Source organism: Lepidochelys kempii, chromosome 5 (assembly GCF_965140285.1).
Source record: "Lepidochelys kempii isolate rLepKem1 chromosome 5, rLepKem1.hap1, whole genome shotgun sequence".
Lineage (NCBI taxonomy): Eukaryota > Metazoa > Chordata > Testudines > Cheloniidae > Lepidochelys > Lepidochelys kempii.
In genome coordinates, this window is record NC_136384.1 from 111,854,294 (window position 1) to 111,879,562 (window position 25,269).

Below are 25,269 nucleotides of genomic sequence, written 5' to 3' on the forward strand. Positions count from 1 at the left end.
GAACTAGACAGCACAGAGACTAGAGCTGACTCTCCTGGTACCTGTAATTATAGAATCACAGAATATCAGGGTTGGAAGGGACCTCAGGAGGTCATCTAGTCCAACCCCCTGCTCAAAGCAGGACCAATCCCCAACTAAATCATCCCAGCCAGGGCTTTGTCAAGCCTGACCTTAAAAACTTCTAAGGAAGGAGATTCCACCACCTCCCTAGGTAACGCATTCCAGTGTTTCACCACCCTCCTAGTGAAAAAGTTTTTCCTAATATCCAACCTAAACCTTCCCCACTGCAACTTGAGACCATTACTCCTTGTTCTGTCATCAGCTACCACTGAGAACTGTCTAGATCCATCCTCTTTGGAACCCCCTTTCAGGTAGTTGAAAGCAGCTATCAAATCCCCCCTCATTCTTCTCTTCTGCAGACTAAACAATCCCAGTTCCCTCAGCCTCTCCTCATAAGTCATGTGTTCCAGTCCCCTAATCATTTTGTTCCCCTCTGCTGGACTCTTTCCAATTTTTTCACATCCTTCTTATAATGTGGGGCCCAAAACTGGACACAGTACTCCAGATGAGTCCTCACCAATGTCAAATAGAGGGGGACAATCACGTCCCTCGATCTGCTGGCAATGCCCCTACTTATACATCCCAAAATGCCATTGGCCTTCTTGGCAACAAGGGCACACTGTTGACTCACATCCAGCTTCTCATCCACTGTAACCCCTAGGTCCTTTTCTGCAGAACTGCTGCCGAGCCATTCGGTTCCTAGTCTGTAGCGGTGCATGGGATTCTTCCATCCTAAGTGCAGGACTCTGCATTTGTCCTTGTTGAACCTCATCAGATTTCTTTTGGCCCAATCCTCTAATTTGTCTAGGTCCCTCTGTATCCTATCCCTACCCTCAAGTGTATCTACCACTCCTCCCTGTTTATTGTCATCTGCAAATTTGCTGAGGGTGCAATCCATGCCACCCTCCAGATCAGTGTTTCCCAAACTTGGCACACTGCTTGTTCAGGGAAAGCCCCTGGCAGGCCAGACCGGTTTGTTTACCTGCCACATCTGCAGGTTTGGCCAATTGCGGCTCCCAGTGGCCACGGTTCAGTGTGCCCGGCTAATGGGGGCTGCAGGAAGTGGAGGGGTTCAAGGGACGTACCGGCCACCGCTTCCCGTAGCCCCCATTGGCGAGGCACAGCGAACCGCGGCCAGTGGGAGCCACGATCGGCTGAACAAACTGGCCTGGCCCGCCAGGGGCTTTCCCTGCACAAGCTGCATCCCAAGTTTGGGAAACACTGCTCCAGATCATTAATGAAGATATTGAACAAAACCGGCCCCAGGACCGACCCTTGGGGCACTCCGCTTTATACCAGCTGCCAACTAGACATGGGGCCATTGATCGCTACTCGTTGACCCCAACGATCTTGACTGTTGATTACTAGGTTGATGCATAGAGTGCTCTGTTTGATAAGGGAGTGTCCCATGAAGTCAAAGAGAAAACTGTACATTTCCATTCCCTCCCTGGGTAAAAGTGCCAATGGATTGTTCTGCTTCTATACTGGGAGCCAAATTCTTGTCCCTGTGCAAAGCCACAGCTCATAGGCTTTCCTCAGGAGATCCACTCAGGAGATGTCCGGATGGGAACCTTCTCTACCCAACCATACTTCGGAGTCACAGTGACTCTCAAGCATGCAGGACATCAAGAATGCTACTGAGTCCAGCTTAAGGTAGCATCTGTTACATGCCACACGTCCCTTATGTGGGGATTGATGTCTGGCAAGAGGATCTTTGTAATGTCTGGCCTCCTGGCCACATCTGTGTCCCCCGCCCCACCCAGCTACCTTCAGTGTTGTGATAGAGGGAGGAGCAGTGATCAATGTTCCATAGTGCACAAGGGTGTGTGGAATCCACCTATGCAGCCTCCTGTCCCAGTGGGTCTGCTGCTCTTCAGGTCCTTGTGTCTACATAAGGAGAAGGGAGAAGGAAGAAGGCAGAGTCAGAGAGTGTCTATGGAATAAACTCATAAATCAGTTCCGTTTGTCTTTAATACAGTAGGTTTTCACTGCCCCGTTCATACAGAATCTATTCTTTCTGCCTTATGAAACCGGATGAGAGCTTATGTCCAATCAGAGACTGATATCTATATTTTTAATGTGGAATGCAGGGGGTTATTATGTGACCAACTTCTGCTAGCCGGTAACAATAAATTGTAAACAGTAAAATTTGACCCTGAACTAGCACCGTCATAAATGCAGAACTGTTTTTCCTTTTTTTCTGGTTTGTATGCAGTTCCAAATTTAAAAAGTGTTAAATGATTAATTTTTGTGCTGGGCAAGCATTTTACAATTTAAAAAAAAAAAGGCAGGTGGGGCATAAGGGAGGGAGGAAAGAAATACACCCAAACATTGGGGATTTTGAAATAAACCTAAATATATGACAGTTGACAACCTGGCAAGACTATATGAAGAAATACCTGACTGAATATGTGTGGAACATTGCTTAATACATTTGATCACATTTCAGAAATGTACATGCTACAGAGAACTGTACAACAAATCAAATTAAAAGGAGGAAGCTAGAAATTTTTTAACAAATTAAAAATTGGCAGGTTAGCTCAGTATTGTGGAACAAAGCAAACCTAAAGATTTCTTCTTCTGTGAGGAACGTTCATGGTATGTGATGGCTCCCAGAACAGCAAGGGAAAACAGAGAGGGAGCCCATCTTGTCAGCTTTGAAGCTATGCAAAAAATATTTGCTCCATTTTTAAACGAAATGCAGCTGACTAACTGAAATCAATTTCTTTCCAACCTGCAGTTGCCAATGTTCTGATTAGTATCACAGTGCTCCTGCTATTTGTTAGGTCCAGTACTGTTTTGCTGTTAAGCCTTTGTGGCAATTGTGCAAGAACGAAGTGTTAGCTTGAAATTCTGTTTTCAGATCCCTGTGGAAGACCCTAACTCTGACATTCTGATGCTCTTACATTCAGCAAACTCCAATTAAAGTCAATGTTTGCCTAAGTCAATAAAATAACATAATGGGTACGTAGGACATAATTCTCCTCTCTGAGCTGCCTGGTTTATCTCCAAACTAATATTCTGCATGTGCAGAGCTACTTTTGATACCAGTGGGATATAAATACACGTATTATAGGAGGAGCAGAATATTGGAGTTGAGTTCTGGTGTAAGGTTTTTGGTGGTTAAGTAAGATATAATTAATTAGTAATGCAGCCACTTCCTTTTGAAAATATGGTTTTAAATATAATGGCTAAATTCTGGTCTCAGTTATATGGTTACAACCCTTAGTAAAGTCAGTGGGGCTTGCACATGTGTAAATGAGAGAAGAATTTGGCCAAATGTATATTATTATATTGCATGAGCAGAAAAGAGAGGGAAAATAATATCCTCAAAAACAAAAGGGCTATGCTGTATTGCTTCTAACACTTCTTACAAAATGCAAAGGAGAAATCATGAGAAGATGTGGATTTTGAGCTCTCTGTCACCCCTTCACCCCCCCCACACACAATTGTATTTTGCATGTACAGTACATTTAAGAGGTGGGACCTAGTTGTGTGATCCTTATTTGTGTGTGTTGCAGTGGACAACCCATTGGGCTGCCAGTCAGGGGAGCTGCGTTCTAATCTTGGCTCTGCGACTTTTGGGCAAGTCGCTTTGCCTCTCTGTGTCTCTGTTTCCTCTCCCACATGTTCAGGCTTGTCTTTTAGACTATAAACTCTTCAGGGCAGGAACTGTCATACAGTGCATGTGTGGACAGTGCATAGCACAAGGGGTCCTGATCTCATCTGGGGACTACAGGAACTATTGTAATACCAATAATAATACAACTAAATTAGGAACACAGGCATTGCCAGACTGGTACAGACCCAAAGTCCCTCCAGTCCAATATACTGTCTTTGACAGTGGCCAGTGCCAGATGCTTCAGATGAAGGTGTAGGTACTCCCACATGTGATTTAATCTGCTCCATGAAGACATTGTCCTAATCCATAGTAGTTAGATGGATTTAAATCCTGAAGCATGAGGCTTTTAATCCCTTCAAATATTCTTTGTTAGTATTAAAAATTTTTATAACTTTGGATATTCATGTTCTCTGTATAAATGTCTAATACCTCTTAGTAAGATTCAAAGTTATTTGCCTCAACGATGCCCTGCAGCAGCGAGTTCCACAGTCTAATTTTATATGAAGTGAAAAAGTAGTTCTTTTTTTTTTTCAATTTTAAATTGGCTACCTTTTCAGTTTCATTGAATGTCCCCTTATTCTTGTGTTGGGAAACAGGGAGAACAGAAGCTTCCAACCTGCCTTGTCTGTACTGCGACTTGCCATTTGATTAGTAGTTTTATCACCAAAAAATAAGACATCACAATATTAAAATCCATGAGCTATGGAGAAGGGATGACACAGTCTCTGGATCTCATTCTTGAGACTTAAGGTAAAGAGGGTAGGTAAGGCACACTGTATGCCAACAAAATGCCACGAAGTACTTAAATTGGAGTATGGTGGCACAAGGCAGCATCAGCAATGGAGACCTGATGAAGGGAGATTCCACACCCCCTGGCACTGTGGGGATGATCTTCGTGCAGTATCTCTATAGGTTTTCTTGAGAGGGAGAGGAAGATTACGCTGACACATGGCAGCCCGGGGAACGTCCAGTGGGTCCCCACATTACATGCATCCACTGATCCAACATTCACAGGTATGGGAGAGCAGCAGGTCACATCTGCTGCTCCTTCCTATGCCTTGTTGTAGCAGCCCTGGCACTGCTTTCACACAGACCAAATTTGTATTAGCTACTAAATACCATGCTTATGGGAGCCCTAGAAAGACATAGATAGACCAGATAGAAAAGCCCTTATACACTGGCTTGGCTCCATTCCCCAGGATCTAGCCCTTATTTATTGCCTACTATAGAAACTGAAGCTTTTTCAGCACCTAGCTGGAGTAAAAATAACATTATGTCCTTCAACTTTGTAACCGACAGAATAAGTGTACGTTGCAATCAAGGTAGAGAATATTCCCAGCGCATGTGTTGATGCAAGTGGATTTACACAGAAAAATAATTAGCTGGGAACTCTTTGTATATATCAAATCTGTTTTGAGTCCAACTTTCATTGGAAATATCTTACAATTGCAAAGAGCTGTCACATCAATTCTGTTAATCTAAATTCACCCCACCCTAATCCTATAAATACACAGGGAGCTCTGGAATTGTACTTCACATGTTAGCAAGTGTTGCCATAATATTAAAATTATTCTGCTGCTTCTGGTTTTGGCTGGAAGGTAAATGTGATCTCCTCTCACACCCCCCCCCCCGCAATCTTCCAGATTCTTCATGAATTTATAATAAGGAAGGAAGGAGGAGACAGCATGAAAGCTGAAACTCATGGGGCTGTAGGAATGATTTTAGGAGATAATAGGTTAATTGAAAATCCAGAGTATTTACTTAGAATGCCGAGCCATTATTGTTGCTGCTGTTTCCGGCAGAAGGATGGAACATGGGCTAGGCTGTGTGAATGTAAAGCAGAATGCTTAGTGGAATGTGAAATCCCATGGATACTGACCTGCTGAATCTGAGTTTAAGGGTCAAAATCCATTATCATCATTCTTTCTTCTAGGAAATCCTGTATTAACTGCTTAACAGGATGGAGGTTTTCTTGACATTAGATGGGTGATATATGTGTGGTAGGGAAAGAAAGTAAACATTAACATCTTCCTGCCAAGCTCTACTCAGCAATAAAAGTAATGGGGGTGAGAAAGGGAGGGAATCCACACGAGTGAGTCACAATCCTAGCATTGTTTAGCAGCTTCATGCTGGTCCAGTCACTTGTTTGAATTCATTTTTTCCCTTATTTAAATCCTTCCCTTCCTTCCTGAGGGTGACTTCTCCTTCATAATCTGTCCAAACCACAAATCCAGCTGCAGCAGCCCCACTTGTTTTGCTGACTAAAATGGGCCTCTGAATTCAGCTGTCACTGGGGAGCAGTCCCACTCTTTTTTTCACTAGCTGTTACAAGTGGTGCAAGCTATCCATCGAGCCAGATTGGCAGATGCACATCACTCAGAGGGCTTGAAGCTAGTGACGTAGTGGGTTGGATTTTTAGGGAAGTGGATCCAGTGGCTCTGCTAAATTGGAAAGATCCTTGGTTCTACTCTAGCTTGATTCAGTCACTCAGTACAGTAACTATTGACAGACACCTTTTCTTTGTGGCATGAGAGAGGATAAGTGGCATACTTTTATGATGCCTGTATCCTGTGTAACATTTTTCCAGGACAGTGTCTAGGTGTGGATTTGTTCCACCAGATGCCATCTCTTCTTGATCGTGCAGATTATCAATTAAGGAATTAAAATAACCCAACCTCGTATAGACCTGTGATCCTGAAACTGCTGTGTGTATGGTGAACTCACGTGGTGCGCTGGCTGCTTTAAAAGGCAGTATCAGAACAAAAACCCATTATAACAACACTGATTAACATTATGAAGATGGTACACCAAGTACTTGTGAGTTTGAGATATGTTATGCTACATCGTGTTTAAGAACTGCTGCAATATATCCTTGGTTCTAAGGTCCATAGCATAGTCTACTATCACATTACTAACCTTGGTGCTCCAGCACTTTTTCCAAGCCTCAGTTTGGAATAACTGCTGAGGTCTATACTCCTGATTTGTGGATGCAATCATGGACTTAGCTGTCTCAGTAACGTCAATTGCCAGAGCACCTGCAAAAATGTAGGCCGAACTAATACTGGGCTAGAAATGCAGCCACATAAAGCTGGTGTATATTATTGATGTAAAGAATAATAATCACAAGGTGGGAGGGTGATGATGATGCTGATCTCTGAGGTGCCCTTGTATACCTTTACAATATGAGACTATACCTTGGATCATATACAATGAGTGTATTTGCATATTTGCCGCATGAAACAAATAGCATAAAAACCAAATGACAAACTGAAGATAGACAGGTTTATCTGTAATATCTTAACACAGATCACCACAAATTGTAAGAATTCTTTTGTTGTAGTGTAAAGGAAACCTTATGTTTAGGAAGATATAAAGCATGTGTCCTTCCAGTACAATGGAGATGGGTAGGGTTTTTTCTCTCTGTCCCAAGAGACTATCTACAGAACTTATTTAGTACAGAATGAAAAAATTTCTTTAGAAATAAAATTTCTATAGTTTTTTTTTTAAAGTGACCTTTAGAATTCTAAGAACATAAGAAGTTCCATATTCGATCAGAGAGTGGCCCATGTGGTCCAGTACCCTCTTGCTGACAGAGGCTAGTAACATGCTTCAAAGGAGGGTGCACACTTGCTGAACTGCCGTCAGGAAAGTCTCCTTCTTCCTCCCCTATCTAGTTAGAGGGGTGGCTTATTCCCTGAAGCATGAGGATTTATAGCCCTTCCATGACTCCTTATCGTTTTAATATTTACTGTTCTAACTCTGGATATTTCTATTATTCATTAGAAATGTTTAATTTTGTTTTGACTTCTGGTAAGCTCCTGGTGTGAATCATACCTTGTGGCAGTGAATTCCATAGGCCGAATTATGCTTTGCATGGAAAAAGATTTCCTGGTCTCAGTTTTGAACGTGACACCTTCTTTAACATGGCTGTCATTCTCTGTTAAGCTCTGCTTTATTTTTCCTTTGTGTAGTTTCCAAAAACCCAGTATGGGACTTTTCCAAGAGGGTACGCTGGATGGTAGGGCCTTCTTTGATCAGGGACCTTCTTAATGGAGCTCCTACCCTGAGGATGACATCTGGAGTCCCTGAAGGTACGTCTACACTGCAGTTAAACAGTGACTGGCTCAAATCAACTGACTTGGGCTCGTAGGGCTGTTGGGCTGTAAAATTGCAGTGTCGTTGTTTGGGCTCGGGCTGGAGCCTGAGCTCTGGGGCCCCATGAGAGGGGAGTCTACACCACAGTTTTACAGCCCCACAGCCCAAGCCCCACAACCCCAAGTCAGCTGACAAGGGCCAGCCGTGGATGTTTAATTGCAATGTAGTCATCAGTGGTTGTCTCCAGGGCTTTGTGGCTGGCTTTTCTATGTTAGTTGGCACCCTCTGAGACTCTTCTTAATCACTTATGTCATCATCTCTGCCTTTGAATTTTCTTTTCTTTTCTACATTTATGTTGGCTGGTTACATCTGGACTGGTCCCAGTTTTGTTCTAAGTCATATTTCACGGCATCCCAGTTACTGTATTTAGAGGTGGGTCCTTTTCGAAAGTAACACGTGCACACCCTAATTAAAATAAATAATTCTTCTAGTTATTATTCCCTCTGCTTCCTTTGTTACATAAAGTCACTTTTTAAATGTTCAGAGCAGAGTAGGAATGATTTTTTTAAAATAACTTTTTAAATGTTCCCTCTGTTATCACTGGATTACAAATTCCATACAGTACATAGCAGAAATGTTTATGGGGTAAAAGTGGCATTGTTATTAATAACATATGTATCCAAAAGTTTAGATACAGTGTTCTAATAAAACGCATATGATCATTAAATAGGGTCATCATAACACTTGTGGAATCACTAAGCAGCTTGTACAGGCAAAGTTATTTGATTTGGGAGAATGATTCTCACTGACACCATCATCCTAGAATAGAAACTGAGAGTGTGTGTGTGTATGTACACATAATATTGTCCTGTGGTTACAGATCTAAAATCTGCAAGAAACTCTGATATCATTATTTGGTAGAATTCACTTGGTTAATTTGAACATCCTAGCATCATTTTTGTTTTGTTTGTTTTAATCGCTGTGGGCTAAACAAGGTTTCATAGTGATTGGGAGAACTTACGTTGTTTTAATTTGATGGGGAAACATCCCCATTTTTCCATAGATGTTACAGGTTCCAACTAAGATAATGTCAAAAACCCCATTTTTAAATCATAGTTTTGAGTCAAAAGTCTGCAAACCCCTGTACATTTCTCATAATTTACGTGATCAGTTCCCAAATTATGATCTGTGGCATACTTGCTAATAGTCGTTGGGGAGCTGGCTGGTCAAAGGGTGTTGGCTCTCCTAATTTTCAGCTGCTGTACCACATAAAAAGTATGTAATAGTACATGAAATACTTTTCTAGTGTTACTTTTCCATGTAAGCAGTTGGTGTAGTTGCCACAGAGATGTTACATGATTGTGAATGAGAGGAGAGGAGGTCCATGTGATTGTGGATGGGAATAGAAGATGCTCCTGCAACTGCGAATGATAGGAGTGGTGTCCATAAAACAATCTGTCTACTGAGATGTAGCCCACACTATGAAAATGCTTGGGAATCCCTCATTTAGATCGTAAATATGCCTGGGTTCACCTGAAGAGTTTCTGCATGTTCATAATCCTTTCAACAAACCTGTTCTGAGTTTTGAACAAAAAAGTGTGAAACCAGCCAAATTTTTTGTGTGGTTTAGAGTTTCATTGTAGATATTTTGCACAACTGTTTTATCTACAGGCAAGAAGTTATACTGTCATTCTTACACATCTAATCTGTTTGTCTCTGTAGGAGCTTTAAAGAAAGCAAGCATTATAGTACAGTCATGTAGTTCAGATCCAGATTCAAAATTAAGAACATAAGAATGGCCATAATGGGTCAGACCAAAGGTCCATCCAGCCCAGTATCCTGTCAGCCGACAGTGGCCAATGCTAGGTGCCCCACAGGGAGTGAACCTAACAGGTAACGATCTAGTGATCTCTCTCCTGCGATCCATCTCCATCCTCTGACAAACAAAGGCTAGGGACACCATTCCTTACCCATCCTGGCTAATAGCCATTAATGGACTTAACCTCCATGAATTTATCCAGTTCTCTTTTAAACCCTTTTATAGTCCTAGCCTTCACAACCTCCTCAGGCAAGGAGTTCCACAGTTTGACTGTGTGCTGAGTGAAGAACAACTTCCTTTTGTTTGTTTTAAACCTGCTACCCGTTAATTTCATTTGGTGGCCCTTATTTCTTATATTATGGGAACAAGTAAATAACTTTTCTTTATTCACTTTCTCGACACCACTCATGATTTTATATACCTCTATCATATCCCCCCTTAATTTCCTCTTTTCCAAGCTGAAAAGTCCTAGCCTCTTTCATCTCTACTCATATGGGACCTGTTCCAAACCACTAATCATTTTAGTTGTCCTTTCCTGAATCTTTTCTAATGCCAGTGTATCTTTTTTGAGATGAGGGGACCACATCTGTACGCAGTATTCAAGATGTGGGCGTACCATGGATTTATATAAGGGCAATAAGATATTCTCCGTCTTATTCTCTATCCCTTTTTTAATGATTCCTAACATCCCGTTTGCTTTTCTGACTGCCGCTGCACACTGCATGGATGTCTTTAGAGAACTGTCCACGATGACTCCAAGATCTTTCTCCTGATTAGTTGTAGCTAAATTAACCCCCATCATATTGTATGTATAGGTGGGGTTATTTTTTTCCAATGTGCATTACTTTACATTTATCCACATTAAATTTCATTTGCCATTTTGTTGCCCAATCACTTAGTTTTGTGAGATCTTTTTGAAGTTCTTCACAGTCTGCTTTGGTCTTAACTATCTTGAGCAGTTTAGTATCATCTGCAAACTTAGCCACCTCGCTGTTTACCCCTTTCTCCAGATCATTTATGAATAGGTTGAATAGGTTTGGTCCTAGGACTGACCCTTGGGGGAACACCACCAGTTACCCCTCTCCATTCTGAAAATTTACCGTTTATTCCTACCCTTTGTTCCCTGTCTTTTAACCAGTTCTCAATCCATGAAAGGATCTTCCCTCTAATCCCGTGATAACTTAATTTACGTAAGAGCCTTTGGTGAGGGACCTTGTCAAAGGCTTTCTGGAAATCTAAGTACACTATGTCCACTGGATCCCCCTTGTCCACATGTTTGTTGAACCCCTCAAAGAACTCTAATAGAGTAGTAAGACATGGTATCCCTTTACAGAAACCATGTTGACTTTTGTGCAACAATTTGTTCTTTTATGTGTCTGACAATTTTATTCTTTACTGTTGTTTCAACTAATTTGCCCCTTACTGACTTAGACTTACCAGTCTGTAATTGCCAGGATCACCTCTAGAACCCTTTTTAAATATTGGCGTTACATTAGCTATCTTCCAGTCATTGGGTACAGTAGCTGATTTAAAGGACAGGTTACAAACTATAGTTAATAGTTCTGCACTTTCACATTTAAGTTCCTTCACAACTCTTGGGTGAATGCCATCTGGTCCTGGTGGCTTGTTACTGTTAAGTTTCTCAATTAATTCCAAAACCTCCTCTAGTGACACTTCAATCTGTGACAATTCCTCAGATTTGTCACCTACAAAAGACGGCTCAGGTTTGGGAGTCTCCCTAACATCCTCAGCCGTGAAAACTGAAGCAAAGAATTCACTTAGTTTCTCCACGATGGTTTTATCATCTTTAAGTGCTCCTTTTGTATCTCGATCGTCCAGGGGCCCCACTGGTTGTTTAGCAGGCTTCCTGCTTCTGATGTACTTAAAAAACATTTTGTTATTACCTTTTGAGTTTTTGGCTAGCTGTTTTTCAAACTCATTTTTTGCTTTTCTTATTACATTTTTGCATTTAATTTGCCAGTGTTTATGCTCCTTTTTATTTACCTCACTAGGATTTGACTTCCACTTTTTAAAAGATGCCTTTTTATCTCTCACTGCTTCTTTTACATGGTTGTTAAGCCACGGTGGCTCTTTTTTAGTTCTCTTACTGTGTTTTTTTTAATTTGGGGTATACATTTAAGTTGAACCTCTATTATGGTGTCTTTGAAAAGTGTCCATGCAGCTTGCAGGGATTTCACTCTAGTCACTGTACCTGTTAATTGCTGTTTAACTAACCTCCTCATTTTTGCATAGTTTCCCTTTCTGAAGTTAAATGCCACAGTGTTGGGCTGTTGAGGTGTTCTTCCCACCACAGGAATGTTAAATGTTGTTATCTTATGGTCAGTATTTCCAAACGGTCCTGTCATAGTTACTTCTTGGACCAGATCCTGCGCTCCACTCAGGACTAGATCAAGGGTTGCCTCTCCCCTGGTGGGTTCCTGTACCAGCTGCTCCAAGAAGCAGTCATTTAAAATACCAAGAAATTTGTCTGCATTTCGTCCTGAGGTGACATGTACCCAGTCAGTATGGGGATATTTGAAATCCCCCAATATTATTGAGGTTTTTTATTTTGATAGCCTCTCTAATCTCCCTTAGCATTTCGTCGTCACTATCACTGTCCTGGTCTGGTGGTTGATAATAGATGACTACTGTTATATTCTTATTAGAGCATGGAATTACTATCCATAGAGAGTCTATGGAATGTGTGGATTCATTTGAGATTTTTATTTCATTTGATTCTACATTTTCTTTCACATAGAGTGCCACTCCCCATATCCCCCCGCACGACCTGTTCTGTCCTTCTCATATATTTTGTACCCTGGAATGATTGTGTCCGATTGATTGTCATCACTCCACCAGGTTTCTGTGATGCCTATTATATCAATATCCTCCTTTAACACAAGGCACTCTAGTTCACCCATCTTATTATTTAGACTTCTAGCATTTGTGTACAAGCACTTTAAAAACTTGTCACTGTTTATTTGTCTGCCCTTTTCTGATGTGTCAGATTCTTTATGTGAATGTTTCTCATCTGATTTGGCCCATACTGTATTCTCTTCCATCCCCTCCTCCTGACTAAAACCTAGAGAATCTCTATCAATAGACTCTCCTCTAAGAGAAGTCTCTGTCCGATCCACGTGTGCCTCTGCAGCAATCGGCTTTCCCCATCTCTTAGTTTAAAAACTGCTCTGCAACCTTTTTAATGTGAAGTGCCAGCAGCCTGGATCCCCTCTGGTTTAGGTGGAGCCCATCCTTCCTGTATAGGCTCCCCCATCCCAAAAGTTTCCCCAGTTCCTAATAAATCTAAACCCCTCCTCTCTACACCATTGTCTCATCTACACATTGAGACTCTGAAGCTCTGCCTGCCTCCCTGGCCCTGCGCATGGAACTGGAAGCATTTCTGAGAATGCCACCATAGAGGTCCTGGATTTCAGTCTCTTTCCTGGCAGCCTAAATTTGGTCTCCAGGACGTCTCTCCTACCCTTCCCTATGTCATTGGTACCTACATGTACCACGACCACCGGTTCCTCCCCAGTGCTACAAATAAGTCTATCTAGATGCCTTGAGAGATCTGCAACCTTCACACCAGGCAGGCAAGTCACCATACGGTTCTCCTGGTCATCACAAATCCAGCTATCTATGTTTCTAATGATTAAATCTCCCATTACTAACACCTGCATTTTCCTAATGGCTGGAGTTCCCTCCCCCAGAGAGGTAACCTCAGTGAGAGAGGATACCCCAACATCATCTGGAAGGAGGATCCCAACTATAGGAAGGTTTCCCTCTGTTCCTGTTGACTGCTCTCCTTCTCTGGGCCTTTCATCCTCCTCAACAGCTCAGGGGCTGTCTGACCAGAGGTGGGACAAATCTACAGTGTCCTGGAAAACCTCCTCAACATACCCTTCTGCCTCCCTTAGCTCCTCCAGTTCCGCCACCCTGGCCTCCAAAGCCCGTACACAGTGGTCTCTGAGGGCCAGGAGCTCCTTGTACCAAATGCACACATACGCCACCCGCCCACAGGGCAGGTAATCATACATGCTTCACTAAGTGCAATAAACAGGATAGCTCCCACTCTGCTGCTGGGCTTCTGCCTGCATTTTCTCCTACAGTTACCTAGGTTAATGATAGGGTTTTTGTTTAAATCAAGAAATTTTGATTATAGTTTAGTGTAAAGGTTTGAAAGAAGTGTACCTCACCCCTTCCCACTCCCCTTCCAGACTCCCTCTCGAAACTCCCTGTTAGCGGCCCCTGGTCACTTGCTCACTGCTTTATAAAGCCCTGGCCTCCTTGATAGCCCCACCCCCTGACTAAGGCCCAGCCAATGAACAAAGGCGTCTAGATTTCAAACCTTGTTTAGAAGCTCAAAGCTTCCAACTGCCGGCCACAGCACACGATCCTTCAAACAAACAAACACAGACAGACAGCCAAACACAAGCTCAGCACACAGCACGTAACCCCCAAACACAAACACACACTACAGACAGCCACTTACCCCAAGGGTCCTGCTCCTCCTTCACCTGGAGAACTCCCTCTCGAAACTCCCTGTTAGCGGCCCCTGTGTTTTAGAGTCTAGGATTTAGTTTGGTCCATTGGGACCAGCCACAAAATTTGGATCTAGATCGGAGATTTTACTGAGGTCAGGCATATGGTCAGATCTGGGATTTTATTATTCTGAGTCCCAAAGATGTTCTAGATGCTTTTGGCTCAGACCCATCTCTGTGCTACAGTAGGCCAGGTTATATTCATTTAGGTTTCCAAGAGTAACCTCTAGTACTGTACTTGCTTTCCACTGGAGTGATGGAGAAAGCTGTGATTGTTTTTTTACTGAAAAACATTTATTTTAGTTCTAACCCTTTCATTCTCTGCCTCTCTTGGCTAGTGAGCAACTGCAAAAATATTTGCAAATGTAATGAGCTTTGTGTGTATATACACTATGCACTGTATGTGTATTTTACTGATAAGTCTAAAGCCAAAGGCATTGTTTTAAACTATTCTCAGGGAAAGCAAAGATACTGTAGTGACGAACGAACCAGAGAGAGACTAAATATATGAAAATAAACAGAAGTCTAAAAGCAATCTGGCCAATTGTGGACACTTTTTTTTTCCTTTTTAGCCATCTGTATTAGTCTCTAACTTTCTCCCAAGTTTTATTGTTGCCAATTTAGTTAGGCAGACTAGAGATGTCTTACTGAAGATAATTACTATAGTCTAACATTCACTGTTCAGATAGCTAGTAAGACAGCAAAGGGAGTTGTTGAAAGTAGAAACTGGCACATATGGGGGGGAAAAAGCAAAACACTATGGTCTAGAGCATTATGGGACCAAACCCCACATCCGGACACGAGTGTGGTGTATATATTAGAATTTGAACTAGGATTCAAATTTTGCAACTAACCTTTATTTCAGTAATGGGCCAAATGAAACTCTGGGATCTCAACCCTCCTTGCCCGCAAATATCAGGGTGTTTGAAATATGGATCCAAATTGTGTCCCCAACCCATCCCTGATTTTGACACTTCAAAGAGATAGCAACATCCACTGTGCTGACTGCCATGTCATTCATTGTCTCCAGTAGGTTCTTTCTGCAACTGTTGCTGAAATCAGTGGGAGTCCTGGTGCAAATCTTCTCATGATTAGATTTTTAGGGTGAGATGTTCAAATGTACAGTGTTGGTCTAACTTTGCTCCTGTTGCAGTCCATAGTAAAACCCCCATTGAGTTCATTGGGAGTGGAGTTAAACCTATGCTCTCAGTTTTGAAAATTCCACTCTGAGTTATAAAGTAGAGACAGGCAAGACCCAGACATGGCTTTGGTTTTGTGAAGTCCAGTAACTCATGTTAAGATTATAGAAAACCAAAACTAATGTGATTAGGGTCTCAGACCCATTTTTCTCAAAACCAAGGGTGTGATTTGGGTTTTGCCAGACCTCATTGGTCAAGAATTTGGTTAGCCAAATTGTGATTCTGGCTGGTATTGACCAGGATCTTTGTTTGTCTGAATTCTCAAAGCTCAAAGGGAGGTTAGATAAATGATTAGGGTTTTAACACATGTCTAGCATCTTCAGGTAATGCAGTTTATTTAAGCATTATCTTCATCACTTTCTTTTGGTTGAACAGAGTAAAGTAATAGCAATTTTAGTTCCCTTTCCTCTGCTCAGCAGCATTGCGTATGTGCTCCCATTTTCATATGCTGTTCCACTGGTGACTAAAATGTGTCTGCTTTTTAAGGGAAGATGCAGTGATCATGCCTATAATGTTGCCTTGAATTTGAGGGGTGTATATACCCCAGAATGTAATCAAGCTAGTTGCAACCATATTTGTGCACTCAGCCACTATAAAGTAATGAAATAAAACGCTACATAGTTAAGGGTTAATTTTAAAACAGGCCTTCAGAAGCAAGGCCATAACTACTGGCAGTTTTGCTAATCAGAATGGGAGAAGGGGGAAAAAGTAAATAACTAAAAATGAAAAAATATGTAAATAAACAGCCTTACGTCTTAAACGTCTGATATTAAAAGTTAAGTTAAAAAAACTTGATAATTTTATAGGGGGTCATTATAACCTATGTGTTTTGTAAAGTTATAAAAAGATTAAATAAAAAAGTATACTTTGAAACCGTCCTCTGGAGCTATCATGGGAAAGATGTTTTTCCTGACATTTTTACTCCCCAGCAAGGAGGCGTTTGGCCAGCACTGACCCGTTGTTAATTACTCAGTACCATCTCAGAATATAGGTAAATATCTGGGATGCTCTAAATCTATTATTATAGATTTGTGTCTGTGTGCACTTAAATCTAATAAACTGCAGTTTTAAGTAAAGCACGCTTACCTGCATAAATCTTATCAAATGGAATTGCTGTGTTCCCATTCATTTATTCCTGACACCACCTGGAGTAAAATAGTTAAGTTGCCCCTGCTGTGGGTTCTGAAAACCCTGCGTAACAATAAGATATTAAACTATTAAAGTTCACTAATTTTTATACCTGACTGTTGATCAGGCTCTCCACTGAGCAGAGTTGTCAAAAAAAAATCAAATTTTGATAAAAGTTGCCTTCAGAATTCAAAAGATGAAAACTTTTGCAAACATTTTTTTTTCTTTTTCAATCAGTTCTGCAAGTAGTTATATCCAAGTCAGTGGTTCTGTGGCTGGTGGTCCTGTGAAGAGACGGTTGGTCAACATGGGGCTGGTTCTCCTCCATGGTGCCACTGAGGAGGATTTAAAAACAACTAAAAATGAGCTAGCGGTATTACTTTTCCATAGAAACAATTGCTGTAGTTGCTGTAGGAATGCTCTGTGTTCGGGAGGGGTCGGGCATGACATAAGCCACAAGATTATTGCTAAAGTGTGGGCCCGACTGAAAAACTTCGAGAACCTCTGATCTAAGTCAGTCAGCTCCTATCTATGAAAGGACATACACCAGGGAAGAGATATTTTCCTTGCATTAATATCAAATTTTAAAAAGACCCTCAGTGTCTGAAAAACAGATTGTTTATATGCGCAATTGAGATTTTCAAACACTCACAAGGTCTCAAGGTGTTTGCATCCTCATTTTGGTTCAGGCCATTTAGTTAAAGTAATTTATTTCTTTTTACTCTGTATAACAATGTGTCCCTTGTTATAGTACAGAGTCTTATTTTGCATTCAGTGATATTGGGGTCAATCCAGAGTAATTCAGTAAACTTCAGTAGATTTACATCAGTGTAACACAGAGCAGAATTTGGCATGGAGTCACCCTTTTAAACCCATATTTATTGCCCTCACACACAGGGCCAGTGTTTGTTTCATTTTAATTATGATTAATTAGTTACACCAGAAATGCTGATTCCCTAAAATTGAGATTGTCGGAAATGTTATTTATGCCCAGGTATTAATCTCTAATTATTTTAAGTCTCCTGCATTACTACTTCTAGGCTTGCTCTCACTTCTGGTCATTATCGTACTCCGCGTCCCACATGTGGGCCTTTGGCAACCTGAGACATATGACTTGTGTTTTGATTTTCCTAGCCAGTTCGCTGACTGCAGTGAGTGAAGTTGGCATTTTGCCTTCTGGTTGTTTATTTTGTTACTGTTACAGAAAGTTATTCATAAGATGTATTTCTAAATTTGCCAGGGCATTTTGGCTTGTCTATCCCTGCCCACTTTTCTTGTCTTAAAATTAACTATTCCCATTACAAAAAGAAAAGGAGTACTTGTGGCACCTTAGAGACTAACCAATTTATTTGAACATAAGCTTTCGTGAGCTACAGCTCACTTCATCGGATGTTGCATCCGATAAAGTGAGCTGTAGTTCACAAAAGCTTATGCTCAAATAAATTGGTTAGTCTCTAAGGTGCCACAAGTACTCCTTTTCTTTTTTGCGAATACAGACTAACACGGCTGTTACTCTGAAACCTATTCCCATTACATTTCTGATGTTTCATGGGACAAGGTGTGGGAGTCTAGCAGAAGCGTTAGTCTTCTAAACTTAAAAGAGCTAAATTTTCTAAAATCTGCAATGCTAAGTTGCATGTGAAAACCACAGGGCAGCTCAGTGGCAACATAACAATGGGAAATTGTAAATTCTTTGGACAATTTCTCATTTTGAGCATGTTAATGGCATGTTTTGCACACACAATATAGGCACACCTCACCAGGTTATTTTAAAAAAAACAAATTTTTTGCCTTGATTTTCAGCGCTTGGGCCTGCCCCCTCACTATGTTTCATGGCTAGGAAAAAGAATATAAGAGAAATGAGCCACTCGTTTTGTTTCCTTACTCGTTGCTGAGAGAAGTGGGACACAGCAAAGGAAATGAGCTTCTGCTGTCTTTCCATACCTCTTCCCCAGGGGAAAGACATGGCTATAACTTGAGTTCTCTTCCCCAGGGGTATCATTCTTACTGATAGACCCTTTTTTGTTAGCACTATCTTGCGGTTTGGGGTCCCAGTTAGATACCACCTTGTTCTGAAGACTTGGAACAGGACAGAAGTTTCCTTTGCAGTCCTGCCTCGCACCAGCAAGGGCCACTGCCACTCTCAAGTGTGTTCTATAGGCTGCAGAAGCTGCCTGTTTTTCTAGTCCTCACTGGCTTCTGCTACCTTCTTGCCACGTGCCTCACTGCTACAATCATGTGGGATCCATAGCAGGGGAGAATGCTCTGGTAGCTGTCCTGGGTGGCAGGAGAGGTGAAAAAGGATCAGAGACTCAGGAAGCAGCAAAGAATAGGGGATGAACACAAAACGGGGAAAGAGAAGAACTGTACATGGAAGAAGAGCGGGAAATCTGTGGGAGAGGGAAAAAGGAAAGTGAAGGTGTGGGAAGGGTGAGAGATGGGGAACTTCAGAAACGGGGAGAGGACACGATACCAGGGAACAGTTTAAACAAGGGTAGTCAGGGCCTCACTGTGGGGAAAGAGAGGGCTGAAGTGTTGCCCATATGTGGTGCAAAGGGCATGCCTAACATCTACCCCTCCAGGGGTAAGGAAGGAGGTAGCCTGCTCAAACTTCCCTGAAATCCCAGAGGACATAGGACCTTACCAGACATCTCCCTAGGCAACACGGGCAAGGGGTAAGGAAGGTGGGGGGAGGTGTATGCAAATAAAGGAGAATGAGAACAATCTAAAAACAAAATCAATTTTCAGACCCCAGTGCTGGATATTCATATAAAAATAAAATTAATATTCCCATCACTGACTGGAGCTTAGTGGCCCAGACCCCCAGCATATGTGGCAATTTGTTTCTGGAAAAAAACATTTCAAATGTTGGCAACTCTGGGGGAAGGGACACTTCCATAGGCTCTGGTGTCATACCGTCTCGGCGAATCTTAGTGTCACCCTTGCTAGATACAAGGAAAAGGGGCCCACTGCAGCACTGGAAGAAGGGCTGTTGTACTACATGACCCACTGAAAGGTTTCTAAATCCAGCTAAGCACAAGGAGCACCATATCCACCTCCATTGTGAACATTAGGGGACTTTGAACCAAGCCCCCATGCAGACAGGAATCTGTAGAGAAAAAGAAAAAGTGAGGTTTCTTTTTTTTGTGGGAAAATGTTCTAAGAAAATATGGTAAGAAAGCTTTGGCATTGTTTACTTTAAATAGGGGTGGATATTTTAACACATTTGAAGTTGTTAGTATTCCTTTAAAATTCTGCTTGTTCAAATCCAAGCAGCCTGGGTTTTTTCCTCCATATTTGCATATTAATACAACCTGCAAGTTGATTTGCATATCAAGCCACACCCTCCAACATGCCCCCTCCTTTGTAAAATCCACTACAACTTGTGCCTGATAGCGAGGGTGACCAGATGTCCTGATTTTATAGGGACAGTCCTGATTCTGGGGTCTTTTTCTTTTATAATCTCCTATTACCCACCACCCCCGTCCTGATTTTTTACATTTGCTATCTGGTTCCTACTGATAGCAGCCCCAGTTGTACAGATGCACACTTTGTGGATCATCATTGCTCTCAAACATGCCTTCTCAGAGAACAAAAGGGTATGATTAGAAATACTAGAATGTTCACCAAGTTTCAGGAGATAGCTGCAGTTACCCATAATAAATCCTATTTTGATGGAAGTAAGGGTCTGATCTTGCACCACAGCGGTTAATAATGCTTTTACCATCCATGGGAGCAGGATTAGACCACAACTCTGCATTTAGCTCTTCCTGGCGATAAGGTGTTTTTGCAGCACATACCGTTCTTTTGGACACTTTTCTGAAAAAATACAATGATTTGGAGGTCTCAAAGACTTCAGAGGAATGTACAACCTCTTTCAACATCCATCAACAGAGGGCAGCCTTCTGCTGCATGTATTGTCTTAGATAGTCAGGTCTGGCCAAGGAGCGCACAGTGCAGTTCAAGAGGAGAGGTGTAACAGTAGCCTTTGCACTTTCCGGATATGGGGCTAGACTCTCAGTGTAATATTTATGCTAATAGTCATTGGAGCATAAGGATTTCTCAGCCACACCTCTTTGTCAGCAGGGGCTAAGGGAATGGCAGGAGAGTCAAGACACTGCTACATAGGTTCTGTGCCACCAGAGGTTTCCTCCTAGTCTAGGAGGATGCTTCCAATCCCACCATGCCAGCTTTCAAGCAGTTTTGGGTTTGGATGTACTGCAAAGCAGCCACAGTGCAGCACAGCATCTAGACAGGGTGAAAAACAGTTGAGGAAATTATATAAATGTTAGTGTTGTGCAAACAGTTTCTATCAAACTAAATTAAATACTCATGGTGCCCTATTTTAAATGCTGAGATATTCCGAGACATAACTTCGTGTTTAAAGTACAGAGGTTACTAGCATTGTCTTTTTCAGGTTTGAGGTTCCCTAAGCCCACACCATTTTGAATAAAATTTTAATGACTACAGAGGTCTCTCTCATTTTTAAGATTATCTGGTACTTTGTCCTGTATAGCTCAGTAATCTTAGCAGCCTTGCAAAGGTGCCAGGAAAAAGCACCAGCCCAGACAAAAATCTACCTGCCTGCTCTTGATCATGATGAGTGGTGATAATGAAGAAAGGTGCTGTAGTCACACAGAAGAAAAATTACATACTCTGGGCAAGTGGATAATTAGGATTTTGCAAGACCGACTCCTAGTTTTCCTGAGTCATAGTGGCTCTAGTTCCATGCAGATCTGCACACTTGTTCAGAACAAGCACAGCTGCCAGCCAAAGGAGTGAAAGTGGAAGGAAAAAATGACTGGGGGTGGGGCAGTTGGCTAATCAAAGTACAGTACTTTGTTTTTCCACCAAATACAGGGAATGAATATGAGTGTTAGTCTTGATTTTTAGATCAGACAATACGAAAAAACAGAGATCCAACCTTGGGAAGGCTTCTGTCAAAGAAGTTTACATTTCCATGGTTGTTCATCAGTTCTGAGGTTTATAAATTATAGTAATTGAAGCTGCAATAACAGCAGGTCTGTGTGAGGTAGAGATTTTTGATGGTTTGCATGGCATTAATGAATGAGGTATGTATCAGGCCTGCCAAATGAGTTGCTCTGATATGATTGATGAGAGTTTTTGCTGCAAAGCCTGCACTGAGTTTGCCTATACGCTGCCTTATATGCTCGTCATTTATGCTTTCAGAAAGGGGTGTGACTGGAGTAGGAAAAAAAAGTGACTTTACACGGAGCAAAAGTTCTAAAATCTGCCTTGTAAACCAAGTAAGGGAGTCTTCTGACTCATTCTTCCCTCACTTTTATTGATAGTGCAGTTTAACTAGTATACGGCCCTATACTAGAAAAAAAAATTACCAGTATAGCTAGGTCAGTTAGAGTTGTGGTTTTTTACTAATATATCAGAATGAGCGCTAGTGTGGACACAGATCTGCCAGTAGAAAGATATTCCCATATGGCTTATTTTGCTTCCCAAACCAGAATAAGCTAAACCTGTATAAGTACTTTTATACTAATACACTGTGCTCAGACCTGGCAAGTTGTACTGCTTTAAATATACTGTTATATAAATTAAATGTATATTTAAAGCAGGATAGCTTTTTATGTGTAGACTAGCCCTACAAGGAGAACTAGGTCCTTAACTTGTATATCGAAATGGTCAGACTTTTCTCTGAATTAAATTTCTTGCACCATGAAAGCATTGCACCAGCAGTGCTACGGTTATGGTTCACACAGCGTTTTCCTACATATTAATTACCTGAGAACTTATTACCTTTGGGCTGAAATTTCTCACGCTCATTCTCATCCCAGAAGACTGAATGGGTATTTTTTCTCCATTCCTTAGCACCTGGGGCAGTTATTTATACAGTGTAAAGCTCCCATTCCGATCTGGTAGCATTTTGTACTCATTTAAGTGTAAATGGCTACACATAGTGCAAGGCAGCAGAGCATTAAGCCTTGTGAGTTTCCTGGTTTGTTTGAGTAGGTTGAAGAAAACCTATATGGTGACTTTGAAAAACTTTTTCCATTCTGAGTTAACTCTAATCATTTAATAATTAAAAAAAAAACCTCAAAATCAGGCAGATACTGTCCTGGCACTTGGATAATTCAAAAATGGTTTGGGTTTAAAACTTTTGACTTGGCAGGCTTGTAATCCTCAAGGAATGCATGCTTTGCTCAATCTGAGAAATTAAAAATGAAGGGAATTCCGTTCTGGTGTAGATGAAGAACAATGTAAGGGCCAAGTTCTCCATTCTGTTTTTCACTGAGAACCTCTGCTGAATATTTTGAATAGAGCTCCGTGAAATTTTTCAACCCAAACGTTTTTTTGGGCAAAAATGCAGATTCAACATAATTGAACTATTTTGCAAATTTGTGTCTGTTTCACTCAATTGTTTTGGTCAGAAAATACCTTTTACAAATTCTCCCAATATCAAAATGCTTTGTTTCAACATTTTCTTAAACAAAACATAATGACTTTGCTGGTTTCAAATGATTTTTGTTTCAAAATGTCCTTTAAGTTTATTTTAAAAATTCAAAACATTTGAAAATCAGGGGAAAAATCAAAGTGAAACATTTTGATTTTGTTGAAATTAAATATTTTGATTTTTCCAGAACCCAAAAAATCCCTTATTTTCAGAGCTCCAATTCTGAACTCCCGCAGCCTATGAAACTCCCCTTGAGGTCAGTGAGCTGGGATGTGTGTTCTGGAGCCACACTTCTGAAAAGACATCCGGATCTGGAGTTGTCTTCTGCATACACACACAAGGCCCTGCTAGTGTGGTTCTGCTGTGTGGGAGGAAAAAGAAAGATTTAGCAAAGTCCATATAAGGGGTGCGGAGTCCCTAAGCTCCATAGGGCCCAGTGGCTCTGCAGCACAGATTTGGGAGTAGAGTGGGGCTGGGGGATCTGTTTTTACACAGTGATCCTCTTGCCCTCCCAGGTAAGATGTGAGGCAAGCACTGAGGAGGTTGTACGGTTCTACTGCTGCCCTGTGGCTTAGTGAAAGGATTCCTTTCCTCCTAGCCCATGAGGAATACCCCCTCATGCAGTCTGGCTGCCAGGGCTATGCGTCAGTGTTAGGATTTGGGCTGAAGTGGGGCTGAAATATAGTTATGCAGCCAGATGCACGCTGCTGCAAGGACGTTTATGCATTCTTGGGAGGTGTGAAAAATTACTGATGAAATTCAGGGATAGGCTTCAAGCTCAGTTTCTGATGCTGCATTTCTTTACTTTGTTTACATAGTTGATGCACTTCTTCAGGAAACCCACTCTACATCAGGAGAGAGTTTTTTAGGGAAGGAATGGGGAAAAGAAACTAATGCTAGGAATATCAATGCTAGGAGTAACAAATAAGCAATTGCTTTCAAGAAACAGTTATGCCTCAGTTTCCCCATCTGTCAAATAGGCATTATGATCCTTACTCTCTTTTGTAAAAAGTGCTTTGAGATCTATGGATGAAAAGTTGCAATATACAGTAAACACTAAGTATTGTTGTGGTATTAAGTTATTAATGCGTGGGGGTATTTTTCTTTTTGGACACAGGAGCTGTGAAGGGCGAAATATTAGATACAGAACATGCAGCAATGTGGTAAGTGAACCTTACTTATGATGGTAATACTAATAAAATGTATTTGTAATTAATATAATTATGTAAAATAAGTAAATAATAAAAATTGGATGGTAGCACTAATAATGTAATTATTTAAATAATATGGGTGCCTTGGGAATACTGTTATGTACCTCGCCATTTCTAGAGCTAATTTGGAGGGTATGGAGCAGGCGTGGTAGAACCATGATACTAGCATTGTTCCAGCCATGATTATTTACTTCCTTTATAAACTGGACCAAACCCATAAAGCGTGGAGAAGTGGATTCACTGTTCTGTATAGCTAGTTCGGTGGAGGCAAGGGCCTGGTCCTGTTCTAGTCCTTACTTTGGTAAAACTCTTACTGACCTCAGTAGGAGATTTGTCTGGCTGCAGGACTGAGCTCTACAGGACTGACTTCCACAGAGAATGGGAGGAAGGTGGTGGCTGAAGAGAAATATGTGTCTGTGTGTCTCTCTCTCATTCTTCTGTTCCTCCCTAGGGTTGAAATCTGTTCTGAACATTTTATTAGGATGTTTTGCGATGGTCCCTTGCATTCACCTATTATATTTTGCCATTGTCTGCCATTCTAAAGGTTTTCAGCTATACCTGGTGGTGAAATGCAGTTTTCAATACAATAAAATAAGCATCTCTAACTTCTCCTCTCGGCAGAACAAAGAGCTGTTTACACTGGTGGACTATAATGTGGAAAGTCTTGTATTATGCTAAAAATTGTAAAAATTCCCAGATTACATGGGTCAGCAAGAATTTCACTGGTAAAAATCTAAATTAAAGCCAGTCATGCATTCGGTCAAATTTTCACACCTCACAGGGCCAGATGGAGAGGCCTCTCAATGGGAGCTATGTCTCAGAAACAGCAGGGTAAAAAACTGAGTAAATTACTCTGGATTTGGCTCATGTTTTTCACAGAGCACAATTCAAAGAATTGGTCATTTCTGCACAGCTCTAGCATCACCATGCAGAGAGAATTATTGTCCCTTTGACTTTCACTTCTGCTTCAGTCAAAAATTGTGCTACTCCGGGGGGTTTTCTTTGGGTCACTGAAATCTTCCTTCAGTCTAGACATGTGCTGCACTAACTGACAACAACTTGAGTCCTCAGTAAATAAGCCTGCCTGCTGCTTCATGGGCTGTTTTCCAACTGTGAGGCACTTACACTACACCAGGACTGAGGAGAGCAGGAAGGTTAATTTGTGTC

The 25,269-nt window shown here is 41.4% G+C and overlaps 1 protein-coding gene across 1 annotated transcript in view; it reads left to right on the forward strand.

The window, feature by feature from the left end:
• ADAMTSL1 (ADAMTS like 1) overlaps positions 1–25,269 on the forward strand; it is a 268,482-nt gene that overhangs the window by 26,228 nt on the left and 216,985 nt on the right. The window contains exon 3 of the mRNA XM_073345470.2: positions 24,009–24,054. Within this exon, the coding sequence (XP_073201571.1) occupies positions 24,009–24,054 (46 nt within the window). The remainder of the gene's footprint in view (positions 1–24,008; positions 24,055–25,269) is intronic.